This window comes from Rhea americana, unplaced genomic scaffold (assembly GCF_003343005.1).
Source record: "Rhea americana isolate MKP2758 unplaced genomic scaffold, rheAme1 scaffold_3, whole genome shotgun sequence".
NCBI lineage: Eukaryota > Metazoa > Chordata > Aves > Rheiformes > Rheidae > Rhea > Rhea americana.
In genome coordinates, this window is record NW_028186423.1 from 5,004,677 (window position 1) to 5,024,783 (window position 20,107).

A 20,107-nucleotide genomic window follows, 5' to 3' on the forward strand; every position below is an offset into this window, starting at 1 on the left:
AAACATTACTTTTTGGATAGATTTAAAAGGGTATGAGTACTAAATTGAAGTAATGAATTATTTGATATTTATAATGTGTTCCAAGAAATATTAATTATAGGAAATTCATGATATAATCATTTGTGAGTATAACCATATATTGTGCTGTCTATCTCCATAAAGAGATAGGAKCAGGAGAAAACAGGAGAGAAAAAGCTATTTTGCTTGCCAAAAAATGAGTATTTAAACAGGTTTTTCAGGAAATGCATATAAAACTATTTTCTTCATGTATGATATAAAGCTGTCAATAAGAAAACATTTTGGAGAAGCAACAAGTTTTGCAATTGTCTTTTTTTTAAAGATAGATTCTGACATTAACAGTAAATTCTCACCAGAAACCTGAATCAGAATGACATTTTTATACATTACATAAACAGAGTTGAACTAATTTACTTATTAAAAAAATTACATAATCTTTTTWAAAAAAAAAGTACGATCAAAACACATCGTTCATTATCTCCTTATACATGTTTCTCAGTGCTGTCTTTTTTTAGTCATTTTTAGATTGTGCCTCTTATATCTGCTGTAAGGCACAGGAAAAATCATTTGGTCAGTCTCCTTATACAGATCTTAGAGCTGAAGCAGTTACTAGTTATCTGAAGTATCCCTTAAAATCTCAATTTCTTCTCTCCATCATATTTTAAAGTATCTATTAAAGCTTGAAAATTGAAAAATTATCAGGAAATATTCTTATCCAGCCACAGGTTATTTATTTCACTGCTGGATATCCATGGTAAGGCTTCAGCAAAGCAAACTWTATAACGAATATTTTCCTGTGGAGGGATAAAGATCACAGTGATGAATGCTAATCTAAGAGCATAAGACTTATTACCCTATGTGGTTAATTACTTTTGAAATACATGACACTGAAAGCAAAACCCAAATGAAACATAAGAAACTAGTTTAATTAACAGAGCTCAGGCACAAGAAGGATCAACGGGGAACTCAAAGAGCTAATTAATGTCACACTACAATTCTTTGTAAAAAACACAGAAAAAAGGAAACTAACAGTCAGTAATAATAGATAAGAAGATTCTTTTTCAAAAAAACATCAATGTACTATTCGAATATGCAAAATGTACCAAGTGAAATTTGTTTCAACAACAATATTGATACATTCTTTAAACTATCTTATACCTGTGATTTAAAAGCCTGTAATTCTGCTTCAAGTTCACTGATTCGTTCTTCTTTTTTTTGTAGTAGGGCCTGAGTCTCCTGATGAACTATAAAATCTTTTTCAAACTTAGAAGGAAAAGAAAAAAGAAATTGTTGCAACCTGCTAGTTTTATGTAGTTTCTCTAGATTCCAATTTCACATTTCATTTTATTCTTACTATTAAACTCACACATAACAAAACTAAGGATATACACTGTATTTGCCATTCTACTTTAACTTCCCCATGTATCCACTGAGGGTGAATAAAGTACCATCTCCATCAACTTATAAGTCTTTACGAAGTGGCATGAAGTCATTAAGAAAATTTGAGTTGGAATTGTATAGAGAAGTCTAAATTAAAACAATAACTTCTGTAATATAGAGTCTGTAAATACAAATGAGCTAATACTTATTTTTCCTCACTGCTAATCTTGTTGAAGAATCTGATAAAAACTATTCAGTGCAAGCACTCAGTTGACTTTTAACAGATTTGTATATGAAACGTCAAAATAAATAGCAGAAAGACCTTCTATTTATAGTAACTACTTCACATCAATTTTCTCTGCTTCCCAGCAGGCAGAAGAAACATCCAACTTTCTACTAATACATAAGTGATTACAGGATTTTGAAGTTAAAAGCTACCCTATTTTCAGTTAGACTATTCATGAAGCTGTTCTGTAATCCTCCGTGTCCATCTTCTGATCACAGAACTTCAGAATTACTTACTTTTCTGGAAAGTTCTGAAGCCCTCTCTTCACATTCTTCTAATCTTGCTTTATCTACACAAATATCTTTAAAAAATAAACAAACAAACATATTCTCACACATGCAAAGGAACACAAGATTCTTAATCACATACATAACTTTAACTTGGTTTTTGGACTATACCAAAAAAAAATGATACCATAATCATTTCCAAGCAGTACTTACCTACTAAGTGACTGAAATTTATATCTAATCTTTTACGATATGCGAAATCTGGGTCTGTTCCACTTCGATGCAACACTATCTGGGACACACACTCTTCAATTAATTTGAAATACTGTGGACTAAAGACAGAGGTAAGATCATTTATTTACTAGCATATACTTAAAATCCAGTCTATGAATACAGTAAGACCAAAATATTTGGAATTACTTTTTTCCACAGAATGATAGWTAGAAAGAAATCAAATGTCTCATTTGATTTTAGTGAAGGACAAATATATCTGGTAGTATCTAATGGTTTAGTTGAAGCCTTAAAAAACAGTGAACCTATTGATAAACTATTCTTATATAGTAAATTCTGCATCTATTCTTTTAAGGAACGATAGAAAGAAAACTCCTTCCTGCTTCCTCCTGATAGAAAGTCTCTTAGGCTCTCCCTTTAGCTTGATCTGCTTTTGTGTCTATTTCAACCATGGATGCATTGCAGCTCTGCTTCACTAAGAGGAATGAAAAGCACTGCTCAAAAATGCCCAATACTATGACAACTGGGTCACCTGTCCAGAACATGAGAAATATGAATTCAAACCATTCCATGTGAAAAAGGTCTCATACAAATGTATCCCTTTCAGGTAAACACTTAAAAAAAAAAAAAAAAAAAACAGCTTGCTTTTCCTCTCTCTCCAGTTTATAGCTGGTTGCCCCAGTGCCTCTTCAAACAGGACGCAAGTAGCTTTTTGAATAAAAAGCATGTCAGCTTCAAACATACAACATTAAATATTGCCCTAAAATTTATCTGATAAATTTTAGTGTCTCTAACATGTTCACATCAAATTATGACATGTAGAGGATATGCTATTCCCAACAGAACAACTAACCCTAAATTAAACGTGTTCAGATTTGCATAATGAAATCCACTTCTGTACATACTTATTTCTGCCTTTTGTCTCATATATGTCACAAGATTGCAACGCTACTGCCGCAAYAGATCAGGACAGGACTTTTAATCTGTTATACTTTACCCTGGCAGTTAATAACTTCAGATCTCAACAGTATTCTAGATTTATATATAATTGTATTCTAAGCAGGAGAGACAAAGATGTACAGCTCATTTATTCAGAGATTTGAGGGTTTTTACAAAAGGGATATTTATGAATTGCAGTCTGCATAGAAAAATGCTAAACTGTATTTGTCATTAAATTTGGTAGAATAAATATTCCATTAATGACTATACAATAACCAGATTCACAATTAACATTTACCGTTAAACATACCGTACAAAATAATCATTTCTTATCAGCAAAAGATGTTGAAGAATAGAAAGAAAATATCCTTCCGCACTAGTGTCTTTAACTGTATTCCACACCATGTTGTAAACATCATTTACTTCAGTAAAAGTGTTAAGGAAAATTAAATAAGAAAAAAAAATTTCAATTAAGTGTTGATTGGTAACTTTTTAAAACAAAAATTATATTATAAAAATGTTCATTATATACACTATTCATAAATATTTCTCTTGCCAATACCAGAAAGGATATTCTAGTTCAGATCTAATATCTTCTAAACGATGAGAGAACTCAATCATGTCCTCTTCCTTATGCTCATTGAACACTTTCAGCTGAATATCCAGAGCTTCATTCTTTATACATTTCAATTGCTGCAAAGAAGAAACAGTAGAAAGGCTGGCAAAAACTAGAGTTTCTGTATGTAAATAAAGCTTACCTTTTTAATAGCTTCTATAAGTCTACATTATTTTAAAGTTTAAAATTACAAGAACATACAGGTTAAATTAAATATTCAAAAGCCAAATATGGCTTCAACATGGTTTAACTAGCATCTACACAATATTCTGCTGCACATTCTCAATCATTAGAGTCTTAAAAGGTTGAGAATTCAGCATAAACTTCAGAGAACATTCCTCATCTTTTCATTCTTATTTTAAGACTGATTCTCATATCCAACTGCTCAYACTCACAAACTGCCTCTGGGAATAATTTATTAGAATTTGCTCCCATTCCTCCTCACAAGCTTAAATAGCACAATAATTTAAACAGTAATGCAAATAGAGACTAGGAGACACTTACTGGCAATATCTCTTTCAATCCACTGCGCATAAATTCRTTTCTGATGTGAAGCCTAAAATCCAAATCATCAGGAGATGTAACAAGAGCATTGATGAGCTGCATACAAGCTACCTACAACGGAGGAAAAATTCAACTATTGTATTTCTTAGTTTTCAGTACAGTTAAAAGAACATAATGAACTACTTGAAGAGCATTCCACATTAAGTTCTATGTAATTATCACACCATTGTAATCTTGTAATTAAGATACTTAAACTTATCAGCCACGAGTTGTAGATACTWAACACTAATCATAAAGTTTCCTTAGAAAGTAAATTTTGCCATTTAATGAAAATACCAAGTTCATTCAGTACATAGTAGAACACCTCGAAAAGCATAATTAAACATAAACATAATTTAAAAAATAAAGTGTAAATATATAGTTATTTATACATAAATATAAAAAGTTAGTGACATAATAAAAATGGTAGAGGCTAAAGTCTGTGTATAATGAAAAATATTAGATGATAAAAYGCTGATTAAACTAAACTAAAACTAAAGAACGGAATGGGCTTTTTTATTATTTTCTTCAGAATTGCAGACTCTCAAAGTACTGATTTTCATAGAATACTCGATGGRAACCAGTATTTCAGCTAAAAGGCAAACACGAAGACAATTATGGTGCAGAAATTCATAAAATTGCAGAGATCTGTGATTTAAAGTATTTAGGTATCAAAATCTGCTTTGTTTCCACAGTAATTTGGTCTTAAACCACAACATGGGTCACCATTTTTGTTAGGCAAATTTTGTCTGTTACATTCACCAGAAAAATCTACCAAAAGGGACCACAGTCTTCTTCTCTAGGTCTAAAACTCCAGCTCAGSTAGAACCTAGTTCAGCTGTTAAAATCTACCATGACTGCATCTATTGTTATGCAGCTCTGTCATACAACATATCTGGTGTCAAAAAACTTTAAAACAGTAACAGTAGGAGGGGTAAGCTTCTCTCCTTCCCCTTACATGAACGAAGAACTGAAATTCAGTTCTATTCCTTCAAAATTGCTATGAGGCTCAGTACATGCAAGTACCCAGATTCAGATAATAATAATAATGAAGAAAAAGATTACTTTTATTTTATTGACATCAACAGCACAAARCAGGCTAAAAATGACAAGACAGACTTCTGTAACTTACTCTAGTCTTAGAATAATAATTATTCTAGCTACAAAACCTAAATGAACTGAAACTGGGGTGTGGGGAGACTTCAGTCAAACACAAAATTGAGGTAAGGTAGACTGAAAAAAGAAAAAAGTTTGAAGGACAACTTGCTAAATCTATCTAAAAATTAATACATCACTTCCCTCTTCCCTCCTCCTTTCTCCCTCCCCCCCCCAAAAAAAAAAAAAAAGTAGTGTTCTAGAGAAACTGTAGGACTAATAAAATGTCTTAGTAGTGGTGTTATTTTTACTAGTAACAGGCTATAGGCTTTGTATCAAGCTAACAACACAGGCTTGTGGACTTGTCAGGTTTTGCTGAGACTTGGCTTAACCTGCCTGGACCTCCGTTTTGGCTTATTTAGCCTCAACAGCAATTGTCTAATAAATCAATGACTAATACCCCACTTATTTTAGATTTTGCTTAGCTTGTACAAGTCTGTGTTATATAAGCTTCTATAACTAATAGATAGCAATATTACCCTAAACAAAAATGCAGCATAGAGGAGCACAGGCATGGAATAACAGGAGAGACCCATACATAATAATTCTAGACTGTTAAGACTTTAGTTAGACTACATTATTGGCTTTGAATATAAGGTGTCTTCCTTAGGCCTACAAACTGCACAAAGTCGCTGTGCAACAAATTGTTGGAAAATCTGGTTAGCCTGGTCTGTAACTTAGATCCAACAAATGGTGCAGCATACAGGCAACCTAAACAGTTAAAATTCAGTGCAGAAGTGACTTACAGAAGACACTCTCTTATGCACTAAATTAGGGCTATATTCTTTATCTTTAAACTTTTCTGTATTTGTTTTAGGCTGGGTCTACTTTACAAAAATTATACTGCCTCTAACTTTTACTTGGCTTATTTAGCTAAGATTTGTTACCCTATCTTCATTTTTTGTTTCTTCTCTCTAGAATATTGACTCTCTCATTCAATTTTGTTTTCTTGATTCAATTAGCTCTGCCATTCAAATCCAGTAGTTCAGTCTATAAACAGACTCCAGCCCAAACACGCATATTCCTGTTAACATTAGTGAGGTATTTCATTGATTAGAGACTTCACTGCACAGCACTGTCATACGCTCARTATTAAATGTATATCAAGTCCAATACTTCAAGGTTACAGGAATATTTTAAAGGAAGCGAAACTCTCGTTGCTTGATCTCTTAGAACAAGAAGCCTTGTCACTGATAGGATGCACAAAGTGTTACTAGAAAGAATGGACAGCTAAGCAAGAAATCAGCATCTGGCATATCATTTCATTTAAGCCATCAACAAAGATGCAATTAGAGACTGAACACCATATGCTACACTGAAAATCCTGATTAAGAGCAAACTACAGTTTTGTCTTTACTGGAGCAATACAATGTAGAAGCAAGGATGTCTACAGATGTAATTGCTGCTAAAATATTTGCTATTTTTTTTAATTTGCCATATCAACAAGGTACATGTGCATGTGCTGTTCATATAGAACAGAGACAAGATACCACCATGAAAAGCAAGAGCTGTATCATTTTCAAACTACTGTTATTCTAGTATTTGAGTCAAATTCAGTCACGCAGGAATTTGCAAGGCTGATTATAACCAGAATATATTTGGGGTTTTGTGGGATAAACAAGAAAAAGATTAACTGGATTGTGTTAATGAACTATTCGTACAGGAATAAGAAGATAAATCGATAGTGAAAACTCCAAAGACAAGTCTACAAAAAGCAGAGTGAGAAAAAGTTGCACAAGTTGAAGTAAACAAGTCTAAGCAGTGTCTTGCTTATATCTATCTTTGCTTCATTAAACTAAAAAAATATAATATGCAACAGTTAGTATACAATACTTAACTCATACATTATCGTAATGTGAAATTTGTGAACATTTTAGTAATACTAGAAATATTGAAAGTTAAGTTGAGTTTTGGGGAATACATAAAAAACAGGAAAAAGACAAGAAATGCTCCCTTTAAGTTTGACGAACAACATCACAGTGGCTTATTAAAAGCCAGTSTTAACCAACTACTCAGGGCAGATTAAAGAGTAAAGAAACTTTCTGCTACTCTAAAACTTGTAGTTGGAAGAAACACATTAATAATATCTTACGTCTGAAGGTAAGTCAATACAGAAGCAGCAAGTTTAGAACAATTAGCAGTGTCTGCATAAGGTACAAAAAAGAACTCAACTCCTGACCAGGAGCTCAATTCACTAGCTTAAAAATGAGCATGTAGTACCATTACAGCTGTTTTATCCCACCTAGCTTCCAAATATGGGTCCAGAGGAGGGAGAACTTCCTAAATGATCTCAGTCATATCTGTCAGAACTCTAGATACTTTTCATATTTATAAAAAAATGCATCTGAAATGACAGATATTCATGTATGGACAAGTAAATTGAGCCTCAAAGTTCCCTGGGCTATATGAGAATTTTGACTTCCCACATGCTTAATGGAGTCATAGTTGGCTTACTTGCAAGCTAAATCCTACTTGTAGCATTTTATTTTGCTGAAGATATAAGATTTGCAGGTTATTTAGAAAGCTTGTTTGCCCCTAGTGCTGTACTTGAGTTCCATCTGTGTCTAAYTGTTCAATAAGGCACAAAAATGCCTCAAAACTATACAATCAAGAATGAAAAGTAAGTGAACAAAGTTTACGAAGGTCCAGAAGTTAAAGTGAGAYCTGAGGAACATCTTATGTTCAGCAGAGAGACTTTAGATCAGTATACTGTAGTTGCCACTGTTGTTATATTAATACTGGATTATCATTTCCATTAATCAGAAGCAGGACAGATGAAAAACACAAAAAAAAAAAGAAAAAGAAAAGGAAAAAAGAAAAGGAAAAAAAGAAAAGGAAAAGGAAAAGGAAAAAAGTCATACAAAACCTCCCTTGTAAATACAGAATGCCAAATTTAACAAGGACATCAGACTTCGATCAGTCATCTTTTTTTATTATTATTATTATTATTAAAAAGATGGAGGTATGTGTCTTTTCTTTAGAAAAGGCTAAATTATGAACTCCACATCTTAAAATAGTGATATATCTGCTTAGCACTTCAGAAATAAACTCAAATACAGATCAGTATTTACAATTATTAAATTTCCAGATATAACAGTCTCATAAATTTGCTCCATGCTTCTAGAGGGTGGTTACTAATTAAAGAAATACAGCAGAAATAACAGATACCATAATTTCTTCCATTGAAAGAGATCAAACATATTGAACCTCCAAAATTCCAAAGATGGGATTTTACTTTAGCTTTGTTCATCAGGAAACTGTTGAAATAAGGTGTCTCCTACTACATTCACTACCTACTCACAGAGTCTATCAGMACAAAGCACAAGCAAGCCTTCCAAGTTCGCCAGCCCAATCTCTAATGCTGCTAACAAAGGGGCAGACCAAAGAGTAAACCAACAAGTCCAGAGAGTAGAAAGAAYGTCTAAAGGGAGAAAGGTAGAGCTATAGAGAAGTAATTTTCTACTCTTCTACAAGTGTTTGTTTTGTCCACTATGTCCATACTACACACAATTCCACGGAGCATCCACTCATACTCATCTCCAATATCCCTAATKAAGGAGAAATCGGACCGTTATCCGAAACGCAACATCACTCCTTGACAATTCTCAAAGTATATAACACTGGCTGAAAATACAAATGACACTTTCATTGACAGCTCTATAAATGTAAGCTCTTGGAACACAGCAGTCACAGGAGACAGTCGTTGCTTGCATGCCAGATAAGTGTACCTGAAGTGACAATTCAATAGCATTTTTTCACATTGAGTTACCTTTGATAAGATTCTACAAGCAGTCTGACAGTCTTGACTTTTTCAGTCATGGACACAAGGAGGTAAGGTCATGCCTATATGAAAAAGATGTCATCTTCAAAATATGAAGAGTTACTTCTGTTGAGGGAGCATGAGGTTTTGGGCAGACAGGTAAGTCAGCTTCCAAAGAAGTCAGAAATCATTGTGAGCAAAAATTCTGGGCAAGTAATGAAAGTTAATATATCTGTAACAATACATTCAGAATCTATCCCTCACATCTACTTTCTTGGTGGAAGTAGTAGCAATAGAAAAGATCACTTTTGAGAACAAAGCATGCAGTCAAAATTTCAGCGGCCTTCTCCATTAGAAAGAAGAGGAGTGGGGTAAGGCCTCACTAAGAATAACTAAGAATTCAGAAAGAAAGGTGCAGGAAAAGAGAAGCATATATTAGGGTTTTTTGATCATGGTTGCATGAATACATCCTAAATTGACCCAGATATCGAAAATACTTTGAGGGGAGGAAAAAGAAAAAAAAATCCTTTTACACTATGAAATAAAGAAGTTTCATTTCTAGGATGCTAAAAAACATGAAGATTGCTACTAAAATATCTCCTCTCTCCTGGAGAGCTGAGAATCCTAACAGCTTGAAATGACTGCAGCTGTCTACTAATGTTCAGAATCTGTTATCAAAAGATTTCAAGACAAGTGAACAARGTCTTCTATGAACCAGTTTCTAAAGGTAGCAGCTTCATCCAAGAGCCCGGGGATGAGAGGCGGTTCTGCACAACCCTGAAAGCTGACGCAGAAAATAGTATTATCGCTAGAAATCTGAAGAGTGATCTGTGATGCACAAAAAAGGCTGTAACAAACCTATCTGAGAAGCAGCACCCATACTACACRTTATTGAAAGATAACTTAAGTTGAAGTCTTTTCAGGTAGGCTCCTCAACTTAAAAACACACCATATTGGCTTTAGGAGGTGGAAGAGATATCCTTTGCAAACATTATTCAAGTCTTTTCACCAACAAGCAGTTTTGCACACATATTCTAAAACAGAGATCCTTATGTCAGTTAGAGCCAGACATCACATTCAAGGCTAGAAGTATTTCAACTAAGTCTAACGAGGATAGTGAAAACACACACTGCTACATATCACTGAAAGGTCAACAAATTTCTGTGATACACAATAATGAGAATTTACATGAGCTATGGATTTCAGAACATGAAAAAACACTAACAGATGCATGCCCCAGCTAAAGTATGTTGTTCTAATGAATTTTAATTCCAGAGTAGAAACTAAACATGATTTTTGAACATTCGGTACAAGACTCCAAGAGCTTAGAATTAAAGCAACAGTCCTGAAATTCACTGCCTTGCAAACAGTATCATCCTTTGTGTCAGTCATTGAACAGAAGAAAGGAAAACAGCAGCAGCAGCAGCAACATGCTTCTAGTATATTCAGTATATGACAAGTGAAGAGAGGCTCTGAAGAAAGCTAAACACTAGAATGAATCTCAAATTGATAGTAGTTAGACCTACCACAAACTAAATATCTGTAATGCAAAGATCCTAGAGATATGGCAACAAGCATTCTGCAGATTAATAAAACAAATTCATTTTCCTTATTATATGAAGGGCACAAACACTTTTGCAGGTACTCACTCAGCATTTAAACTTTTGGAGAAACATGTTAATGTTTCTCACGTTAAAAAAAAAAAGTATCTGATCCCTTTTTTGTAACAGAATACATACTGTGAAATTTCAAACATTGTTTTGAACGCTTTCCAAAATGGACTGGATGGTCATTATGTTCCTTAACCAAAACCAATTCAAAAGTTGTAGATTCTACGAGAATCTAGCAGTCTGCTCTTGAGAAGATGCCTAAAGAAGTGAAGTTATTATTATTTCTAATAGTGAAGGACACATGGTAATAGCCAGCTCTCTGATGTCTCTTTAAAAGTTATATTGTGGTGCCAAAGACTGCAATTTTTAAGTAGTCTTTCTGAGGAACACCCTAATCCAGACAGTAATTACATCTTGAGAGTATCCTGCTGTTGAGAATGGGCATGCAGAGGTATTTTCCTCTCTTCATGAAAAAGCCAAGAGCAAATCTTTCGCTTCCCCTGGCAGTCTGGTTAAATGTTTCCTTCCCTTCTCCATCCCTAAAGGACTACAGCTGAATATAGTCCACCATTTTAGTCTTCAGAGAGCTTTCAGGTCTAAGAGTATATTCCATCTGGAATATTCTTTAACCTTTTGCTGTCACTTGGTGGGGAAATCTAGAATACCTGCATGTTCATCTCTGAGATGGACACAAAAACACAGAAAGGAAACTGTGTATATATAACTTCTAGACAGAGAAGAATTTTGCATAGATGACAAAATTCGCTAGAATAGTCAACATTTTTAAAATGATATYCTCCATAAGCACCTGGATCAATGAGATTACATATGTTCTGTTACAGAAGATGCAACAGCTTGAAATTCTATGCCTGGTTTCCCTCCATGAATCTATGACTATGATGTCTCTCAACCTACAGCATACGGTTTGAGAATTAGATTTCATTGCCTGTACTTTAAATTGGCATTCTTCACAGCTGAAGACAAGATAAAATATACCTGGTCCTTTTCTAGTGGAAAAGGTCAGGTACGTCTCAGTAGTTAGAGCAGCTTTTACTTACATACACAAAATTTTCAGTGCTAACTATGTAGGAAAGTATCATCGTATGGCATATCTTCTCCATTTGAGTAAGCAAACTGCAGTATGATTTTCTACTCCACTTTTATCGCTGTTACTACAAGGGTATGCAGTTGTAGAAAAGGCTGTAAAAAGGTCATGTAGATTTAGTTACGTCTTGCTTGCCAGTAATTAACTTAGATTTGGCTTTGGTAGAGACACCATATTGATGTTCAACAACTATTTCCCCTTTCTGATAACAAAAAAATATGCATTTTAATAATGACTTGATATGTACTATCCACACACATGTGTATTTACATCAGTCAAAAGTATCTGAACATTAAGACTATCAGTCTGCATTTAGATAAGGTGAACTTTGGTCTACTTCATCACGTTTCCTACCTGGTTATAGAAAGGATCTCATTAGTACAGAATGACCAAGAATTACCAAGTGATTTGTGAATAAAAAGGGGAGACTCCTTAAAGTCACAAAAAAGAAAACAAAAACAAACCCCGTACACTAAATTAAATCTAAGGAACTTAAGTGAACAAAAATTCAAATGCAGAGTGATATTTWCATTGAACTCTCTCTACAATAGCATGCACAAAGCTCCAAATAGTAGCTCTACAAACATCTAGAATATGGCTCTCCTTGCATACATGAGTTCATGCCTCAGCCTTTGAGGTGTGAAGTAACTGAAGCTGTCAATGTGCAAGTCCAAAAGGTAGACAAAAGAAGMATATACTTGATATTTGATGCATCACTCCCAGAGATTGATGACACCCCTGAAATAGGAAGGTAACTTAATAGATGGTAACTGAAGTTGGAAATGAACTTTAGAATGAAAAAAGAAAGCCTTAAAACCAGCCTGAACTGTAACATCTACTAAATTCATCTAACCAAGATATCAGACCCTCTACTGTCCTATGTTTCTCATATTATCAAGTGAAAAAGAAAGATGAAATGGTATCCTTCAACAATTATGAATACTGAGAGGATAATGCTATCAATACATTTTTCCTTTGTCACAAAAAAGCTTCTCTTAGGACATGTGTCAAGTACTGCWYGTTTCCATGGGCATGATGAGTACTCGTGTTTCAGTATCTCACTTGGCAAAGAAAGAACTACACCTTTGCTGCAGCCTTGTACCTCTTCTCGGTTTTAACCGAGAAGAAGAGACTGGAATCTGCCACCAGAACTAAATAGGAGCTACTGTGGCATTCTCCCATTAGTTTAACTACTTGCTTGAGGAACAGTGATGAAAGAGGATGACTAGAGAGTAGAAGTGTTCACTTAATTCTACCAGAAGAACTGGGCAACATTTTTTTTGTTTGTCCTGAACACATCAAAATGGGTTGTGTCAGAAGAACAGTATTTCCTGCTTCCATGACTTGAATAACTAGAGTAACGGACTTGCTCAGTTGCCACCATAAGCACAGACATAAAAAAAATTAAATTTCCTTTACTTTAAGAAAAACAGAATCCTCAGTATTATTCCTGGCAATGGTTATATTTTCAAACTAGAGAATTTCTGTTAACCAAACATATTTGAGGTTTTTATGGTCCAAAAATATCTGAGGTTTTATGAAAGAGGAAAGGGAGAATATCCTTTGTTTTCAGCAAATGCAAAAAGTACGCAAATAGAGCTTTCATTAAAAATACAAAAAATTATCATACTAATGCTTCTCATATATTCACTTTCAAGTAACAGAAATGTTGGTCAATTCAGAATGAAAAGGTCAGTTGTTAGTGTCAAACTGAATTGTTGCAAAGCAAGCCTATATATATCAAGCAATCAAACCAAGTATGCTAAATAACTGACAATTGTAAAATTTTGTCTCATTAAAAGACTGTCAAATTAACCACCAGGTCAGTATCACTATTATAAAAGCTTAGAGTTGATTTACATGAAGAACCTTGATTTTCCTTGTCAAAAGTAAAAAAAAAAAAAAAAAGTATCCATTTGTTGAGTGCCATCAGAAAAAGCAAATCACTTTTTACCAAAAAAAGGTGTTTAAATGCTTAACTCMAAAAAAAAGTTTCCATATCCCTATAAAATATAGTAAAAGTTAAACAGTGAAATATGACCTATTTTTAGGAACATTAGAGTAATGCTCTAAATAAAATCAAATTCATGTATTTAAAGCAACTATTGCAATTTTTACAATTGGAATGAACTTCTAGTTTTAAAGACAGTTATCTTCTACATTAGCAGATAACAAAATACCAAATGTAGGTATCGGAGCATTGTAAGAAAGAAACCATAACTAGCAGAAGAGTACTCAGTATCTGAAGCTTAATCCTAAAAAAGATAAAATGCTATTACCACACAATTAACAGCTCAGATGAGGTTTTCTATACCAATTCAGGTATCTCATCAGTGGCATCAGACCAACAGAGTCAAGCATCACTGTAAACAGCAAGTCTGAAAGTGTTCAGGTTTACAGGAAAGATCAAATTTTTAGAGATAATCAGACATGGCCTTCTCACCTTCATACCAACAGTCTCAACTGCTATCAATATTGGTATCTGCCTGTTTCTTAAAGGAGCTAATCTAAAATAGTTATTCTCTGTTCACCTTCAAGTGATGTAGATCGGATCACTGGAAGATCTATTTATAGATGATTTATTTTACTTTAAAAAGAAGGGGAAAAGAAGGCTTCATGGGTAATGGCAGTCATTCACTGGATTAAGTTATTTTATTTGAAGCAGCAGCTAAACTAAGCTGTTGCTTTTAAAATGGTTTTCATGTGCTTCTGAAACAGTACAGAAAAGGGAGTTATGGACAGACTTAAGGGAGAAAAGCTATACACGTCAACATGTCTGCCTCCAAAAAGTCACAACCATAGCCAGAAGTCTAACACTCAAAACAAAATGCTAGTAACTTCAGGAGTCTGAATCCCTTCTAAGTTAATAAAGCATAGTTAGACAAGTGCTATTCACCCTGTTTAAATTTATGCATTTCATAAATGCTCTAATGCACCTTCTAGAAGTTTTCAACTCTTCTTAAATTCTCTGAAGACAGATACAATATTCTGAAACGGGAAAATATCACTCCCATAATCTAAAGGTCTCCTCCTAAGTGAATTAAACTATTTTTAAATTTTGTTTATAATTTTATTCATATCAAGAAAGAAAAAAAGGCTATAAAGATGATTAAGGGGCTGCAGCATCTCTCACATGAGAAAATACCAGTTTAGAGAGCTGGGACTGTTCAGCATGGAAAACAAAAGACTGAGGTGGGGGATATTATCAATATGTATAAATATCTGACAAGAGATGTAAAAAGGAGGAGGCCAGACTCTTCTCAGTGGTGCCCAGCAACAGGACAAGAGGCAACTGGCACAACCTGAAACAGAAGAAATTCCCTCTGAACGCAAGAGAAAACCTCTTTATTGTGAGGGTATCTGAGCACTGGAACAGCTTGCCCAGAGAGGTTGTGGAGTCTCCTTCCTTGGAGACAGAAAGCAGCCGCAAGTAATCTGCAGGTAATACACTCATGATGCATTAAAGCTATGTGGAGCACCATGTCTAGAATTTGTTTTACTATTATAAATCATTATAGAATCATAGAATTGGTAAGGTTGGCAGGGACCTCTGGAGATCATCTAGTCCAACCCCCAAACGAGTGGCCTGTAGGGGACTGAACCACAACCTTGGCATTATTAGCACTATGCTCTATCCAACTGAGCTAAATCAGATATTCAAAAGTCATCTGAACAGGGTCTTGGACAGCATGCTCTGGGTGAGCAGGGGTGATTGACTAGTGCAGAGGGGTTGCACTAGATGATCTCTAGATGTCCCTTCCAACCTCGGACATTCTGTGATTCTGCGAAAGCTGCCCAATGAATATAAAGAAAATTTCAACTATCTAAATCAATGTTAAAACTAATTTGAGCATTTGGACCTTTTATGTCTTTTTCCTGATCATATTTCTGAATAAATTTATTTTACATACAATTATCTTTTCTTGATTATACTAAAACAATACACAGAAGTAAAACTGAAAAAAATCAGACTTTTCATATTTTCAGTTTTTAGGCTGATCAGTCAAAGATTTTTGACTTACTGTACAATAACCTAATATCACAGTAACCAACCAAAGTAAGAAGTAATAAAAAGCATACAAGAAAACCTGTATGCCATCAGCAGTAAGCCAAAATTACATGGTTCTGAAAGTCTGACATTCAAAAGCTTTCATAGCCAGCCCAAATTTATACTGCCTACTCTCTCCAGGATGCTAAAATAGAGAGCAAAAATCCTACTAAATAGGAACTTATTAAATGAACATCATTCACCTTGCAAACTAAATGAGGCAGAATTCCCAGAGTAGAAGATAAATGTATGAGATAATATATTTAAAATTAATATTGAAGATATGCAACAATTCTTGCAAAAATATCAAAGGTAGAGTTCTCTTATTATTAGAAATTTATGTCCAGTCTGGGAAATGCAGATTCCAGAGCTCTGAGATTCTGGAAATTTGTTTTCTTGCAGTCTACAATTTCATTCTGTAGTCACTTTCAGCCCAGCTACAAAGCGCAAAGCTTCCTCTCTCTCCCTCCCTCCCTCCCTCCCTCCCTCTCTCTCTCTCAACTCCAACTTTACACCAAGCCCTAGACAAAGTCCCCCAGCTGTTGCTCAAACACAGCATTTCTCAAAAGTTATGTTCTCCATTCAGCACCACTCTAGCCTTGCCAATACAAAGTCTTCTTTTTGACCCTAAAGGCAATGATTTTGAATATGAGTAAAATGCACTAATGGAAATGAAAATGGAAAAAATGGAAAATACATACATATATATATGTATGTACATATGTATACATRTATGTACACACATATGTTTGGGTGTCTATACATATATATAGACACACATATATACACACACACAWAAAAAYGTGCATTATCCCAGTATCAGCATCTTCCAAATTAAACCAATATCAGAATGATATACTTCAAAAAACAAATAAAACAGCATATGAAGTGATCCCACAACATCTCCCACATTTCTAGCCAATATAACTTATTGGAAGGGAGGAAATGGGAAGCATTCTGACCCTAAAGTACTGAGATTCCCAAGTACAAAATTTGACTACAGCCARTGATATTGGAGAGCAATAAGCAATACAGGCATTTACATATTTTCACCAAGTCTCAAAGGAAAGATGGGAAAAAACATGAAAAGGAGCAAGAGAATCCATGAATTGTTTGATTTGATATTCATACATAATATCAAAAACTCAGTGTAATAAATCCACATACACATGCTGAGTTAACAAGCATTAAGATTAGTGCAAATCTTATTTTCAGGATCGTCCTTGCCCCAGCTATCACTTCACCTCACAAATTACACCATGGCTGTTTTTTCCTAATGTTAGAAAAGTGAGTAGGAATTCAAAGCTGAATTTGTCCTATTTCAGTTTCTAGTCGCTAGCTCCTGCTACACCTATGACAGCAGGATTCAAAAATATCTTGCTATTAGATCTCGGGCTCAGGAAAAAGTGCGGACATCCATGCACAGTAAAATAGGAAGAGGAATAAAAGTCCACTTTCTCTTTATCAGAACAAAGTAGCTGAGTTTAAATAACTATTCTGGAAGACTGCTTTCTGTCCCCTTCCTCAGTCATCTAATCTGCCTTTGACCTTAGTTTAGCTACTCTCAGATCTTTCTTTAAAAGGTATTCCAAAATGCACTTCTGAAAACAGAGTATTTCGGTAATGATTTTAACAATACGCATTACATTATATTACAAATTATTATCTAGCTTACTTCAAGGGTTAGAAAGCAACTTATTCACAGACTACAAATAGAAAAGTAAAGGAGTAATTGTAACAGTAAGAAGCTCTAATCTAGAATGAAGAGACATAAAATCAATTAAGAAGGAGATGAAGCTAGAAAAAGAGTGGTAATATTTCCAAAGAGAATCCCATTCGTCCTGGCATAATTCAACTACAAATGACTCTCCATCTTTAAAAATTTCTTTATTGCTAGCTTTTCTGTGAGAAAGATGAAACAAATAGCAGCTTTGCCAACTAGACATGGACTATTTAATGATAAAGTGGAGTAACAAAACAACTCCTTCCAAACTTGAGACATCTTGCCATTTTTCATAACATTCACAGAAAATGACAATTATGACCAACATTCAGTTTAACTTAATTACATGAAAAATCAAATTGAGTTAGTATTTAGTCTTACAAAATGATTTATAGTAATCATTCAAATATACTGAAAGTTGTATTTTTCAGTCCTAAACTACATCCCAACTTAAGCAGAATGAAAATTAAAAATGAGTTGAAAGATCTCGTTCTCTGGGTTAAGTTTTATGAAAATAGGAAGTAGGCATAAGGGACAGTCTTCCTGCTGATTTAAACAAAAAGCAAAACCAAAAAGCAGTCACTAGAAACTCTTGCTTTTCTATTATTTCTTATTTTGAAACTTCAGCAGGTATCACCAGAAGTGAGATATGCTTTTTGCATCTGAATATACAACTCATGCTTTTGAATTTTATTCTCACAGTCTTTCTAAGATTTGATACATGGAAATCAACAAATTAACCCTGTAACACTCAATATTTTTAAACACTGAATCTTCAAGTTGATTTTTAAAAGACATTGTAAACAACATTCCAAAGTTTGAACCTGATTCGGAACAGCGTTTTATTGTAAAGCTATTTTATTGTAAAGACTTGAACAAGACAGAAAAATATCTTATCTCATTTTCACTTGAGGTAAACTATTTGCACAAATTGTTTGCTTACTTGCAGCTGAACTGAGTTATCCTGAAGGCCTTCTACAATAGGGGAGAATCTGTCAACATTCCTTTCCTCTGCTGCTGCTGTTACAGCTTCCAAAATTTTTTCAAGGCTATAAAAAAGTTAAAATATTTCGCTCAGAAGAGATGTTTATCCTTTTTTTGTTTGTTTGTTATACAAAGAGTCATACTGCTGAAGTAGTCACATGCATCATTTTCTTGGGTGCAAACTTAGGAGATTCAAGCACTGTTTGTTCTGTTTGGAGAGTTCTGTAGGTAGAGAAAAACTGACTTGACAGTAATGGTTAAGACACCTTAAAATACTGCTAAAAAATTTAATCACAAAGAATGGTTGTATAACTCTTTCCATCCAATTAGTACATCAGCATACCCCCCMAAAAAAAAAATCTTTATTGATAGAYTGTAATAAAAATCAGAGATTACAAGATGATTTTGAAAACTGACTCTATAACAATAGTACAGATACTACTTTCAAATATAAATTGAAATTTTAGCATTTCGTTTAGATACAGCTATAATTTTGGATATCCTAAGATTATCTTACTATTTCTGGGAATATATGGTACTTACATGCTTTCCTCTCCAACAATGCATATTGCAGAAAGGAGTTTAACTATGTCTGTCATCATGTTTGTTTGCCTGGGATCAATTGCTTTGGTTAGCAACAAAAGGCTTCTCTCTTCTCCCAAAATTCTCTCCAATCCATACTAAAGAACAAAAAGCCAGGAAGGTTGGGGAGAAATCCAATTTAGTATATTCACTGTCCACTTCCTTCCAGTTAGTACTTCAAATGACATTTAAATCCTTTAAATACTTCATAAAAAACATAATTACAGAGTGATCTAAAACACATCACTTATTTTGTAATAAGTGCATACATCAGCATCAGAAGTTTACATTATTATCCAACTGTATTTTTGCAGAGACGAAGTGTCAGCAGAAAAAACTCCAAATCAGAGCTGACCAGCATAACACTTCTACAAATTGCATAGCCTTATATTCATCGATCACATGCATTATCTGATTAAACTGTAGTAACTCGAATTTCCCTATTAAAGAAAAACCCATACCTTATTATTCATGAAGGCTCTCAAACACTGTATGACTTTATGCTGACTCCTCTTCACAGTTTTGTCCTGGCTAAATCGGTTAAAAAAAAAAAAAAAAAAAAAAAAAAAAAAAAGTAATTAAATTCTGATTAAGAATGTATATTAAGAAAAGTTGACAATTTTTATATAAAGTTGTTCTTACTGTTTTGCCTCAACCAGTCTTTCCAAAACATCCAACAACAGTCCCAGACCTTCCCGGCCAAAATTTTCAACCCAGCTGGAGAGAAAGAAAAACAACAATATAATAAAATTTGATATTTCAAAGAGTAATTGCAATAATGAAAATTTTCAGCATAGATAAAAATCAGTATAACTGATCATTTTAAAACCCCAAATTGACATTTTACAAAACAGAAGATCTTGAGACATTCCATTCACTCCTTGACTCAATTAGAATACC

At 34.0% G+C, this 20,107-nt stretch overlaps 1 protein-coding gene across 1 annotated transcript in view; it reads right to left on the reverse strand.

Moving 5' to 3' along the window:
- The window catches only part of DIAPH3 (diaphanous related formin 3), a 238,573-nt gene that overhangs the window by 179,259 nt on the left and 39,207 nt on the right, over positions 1-20,107 (reverse strand). The window contains exons 6-15 of the mRNA XM_085309483.1: positions 19,850-19,924; positions 19,669-19,738; positions 19,169-19,305; positions 18,585-18,690; positions 4,202-4,312; positions 3,656-3,774; positions 3,392-3,508; positions 2,125-2,243; positions 1,921-1,985; positions 1,177-1,281 (exon numbers count right to left, since the gene is read on the reverse strand). Of these exons, the coding sequence (XP_085165609.1) occupies positions 1,177-1,281; positions 1,921-1,985; positions 2,125-2,243; positions 3,392-3,508; positions 3,656-3,774; positions 4,202-4,312; positions 18,585-18,690; positions 19,169-19,305; positions 19,669-19,738; positions 19,850-19,924 (1,024 nt within the window). The remainder of the gene's footprint in view (positions 1-1,176; positions 1,282-1,920; positions 1,986-2,124; positions 2,244-3,391; positions 3,509-3,655; positions 3,775-4,201; positions 4,313-18,584; positions 18,691-19,168; positions 19,306-19,668; positions 19,739-19,849; positions 19,925-20,107) is intronic.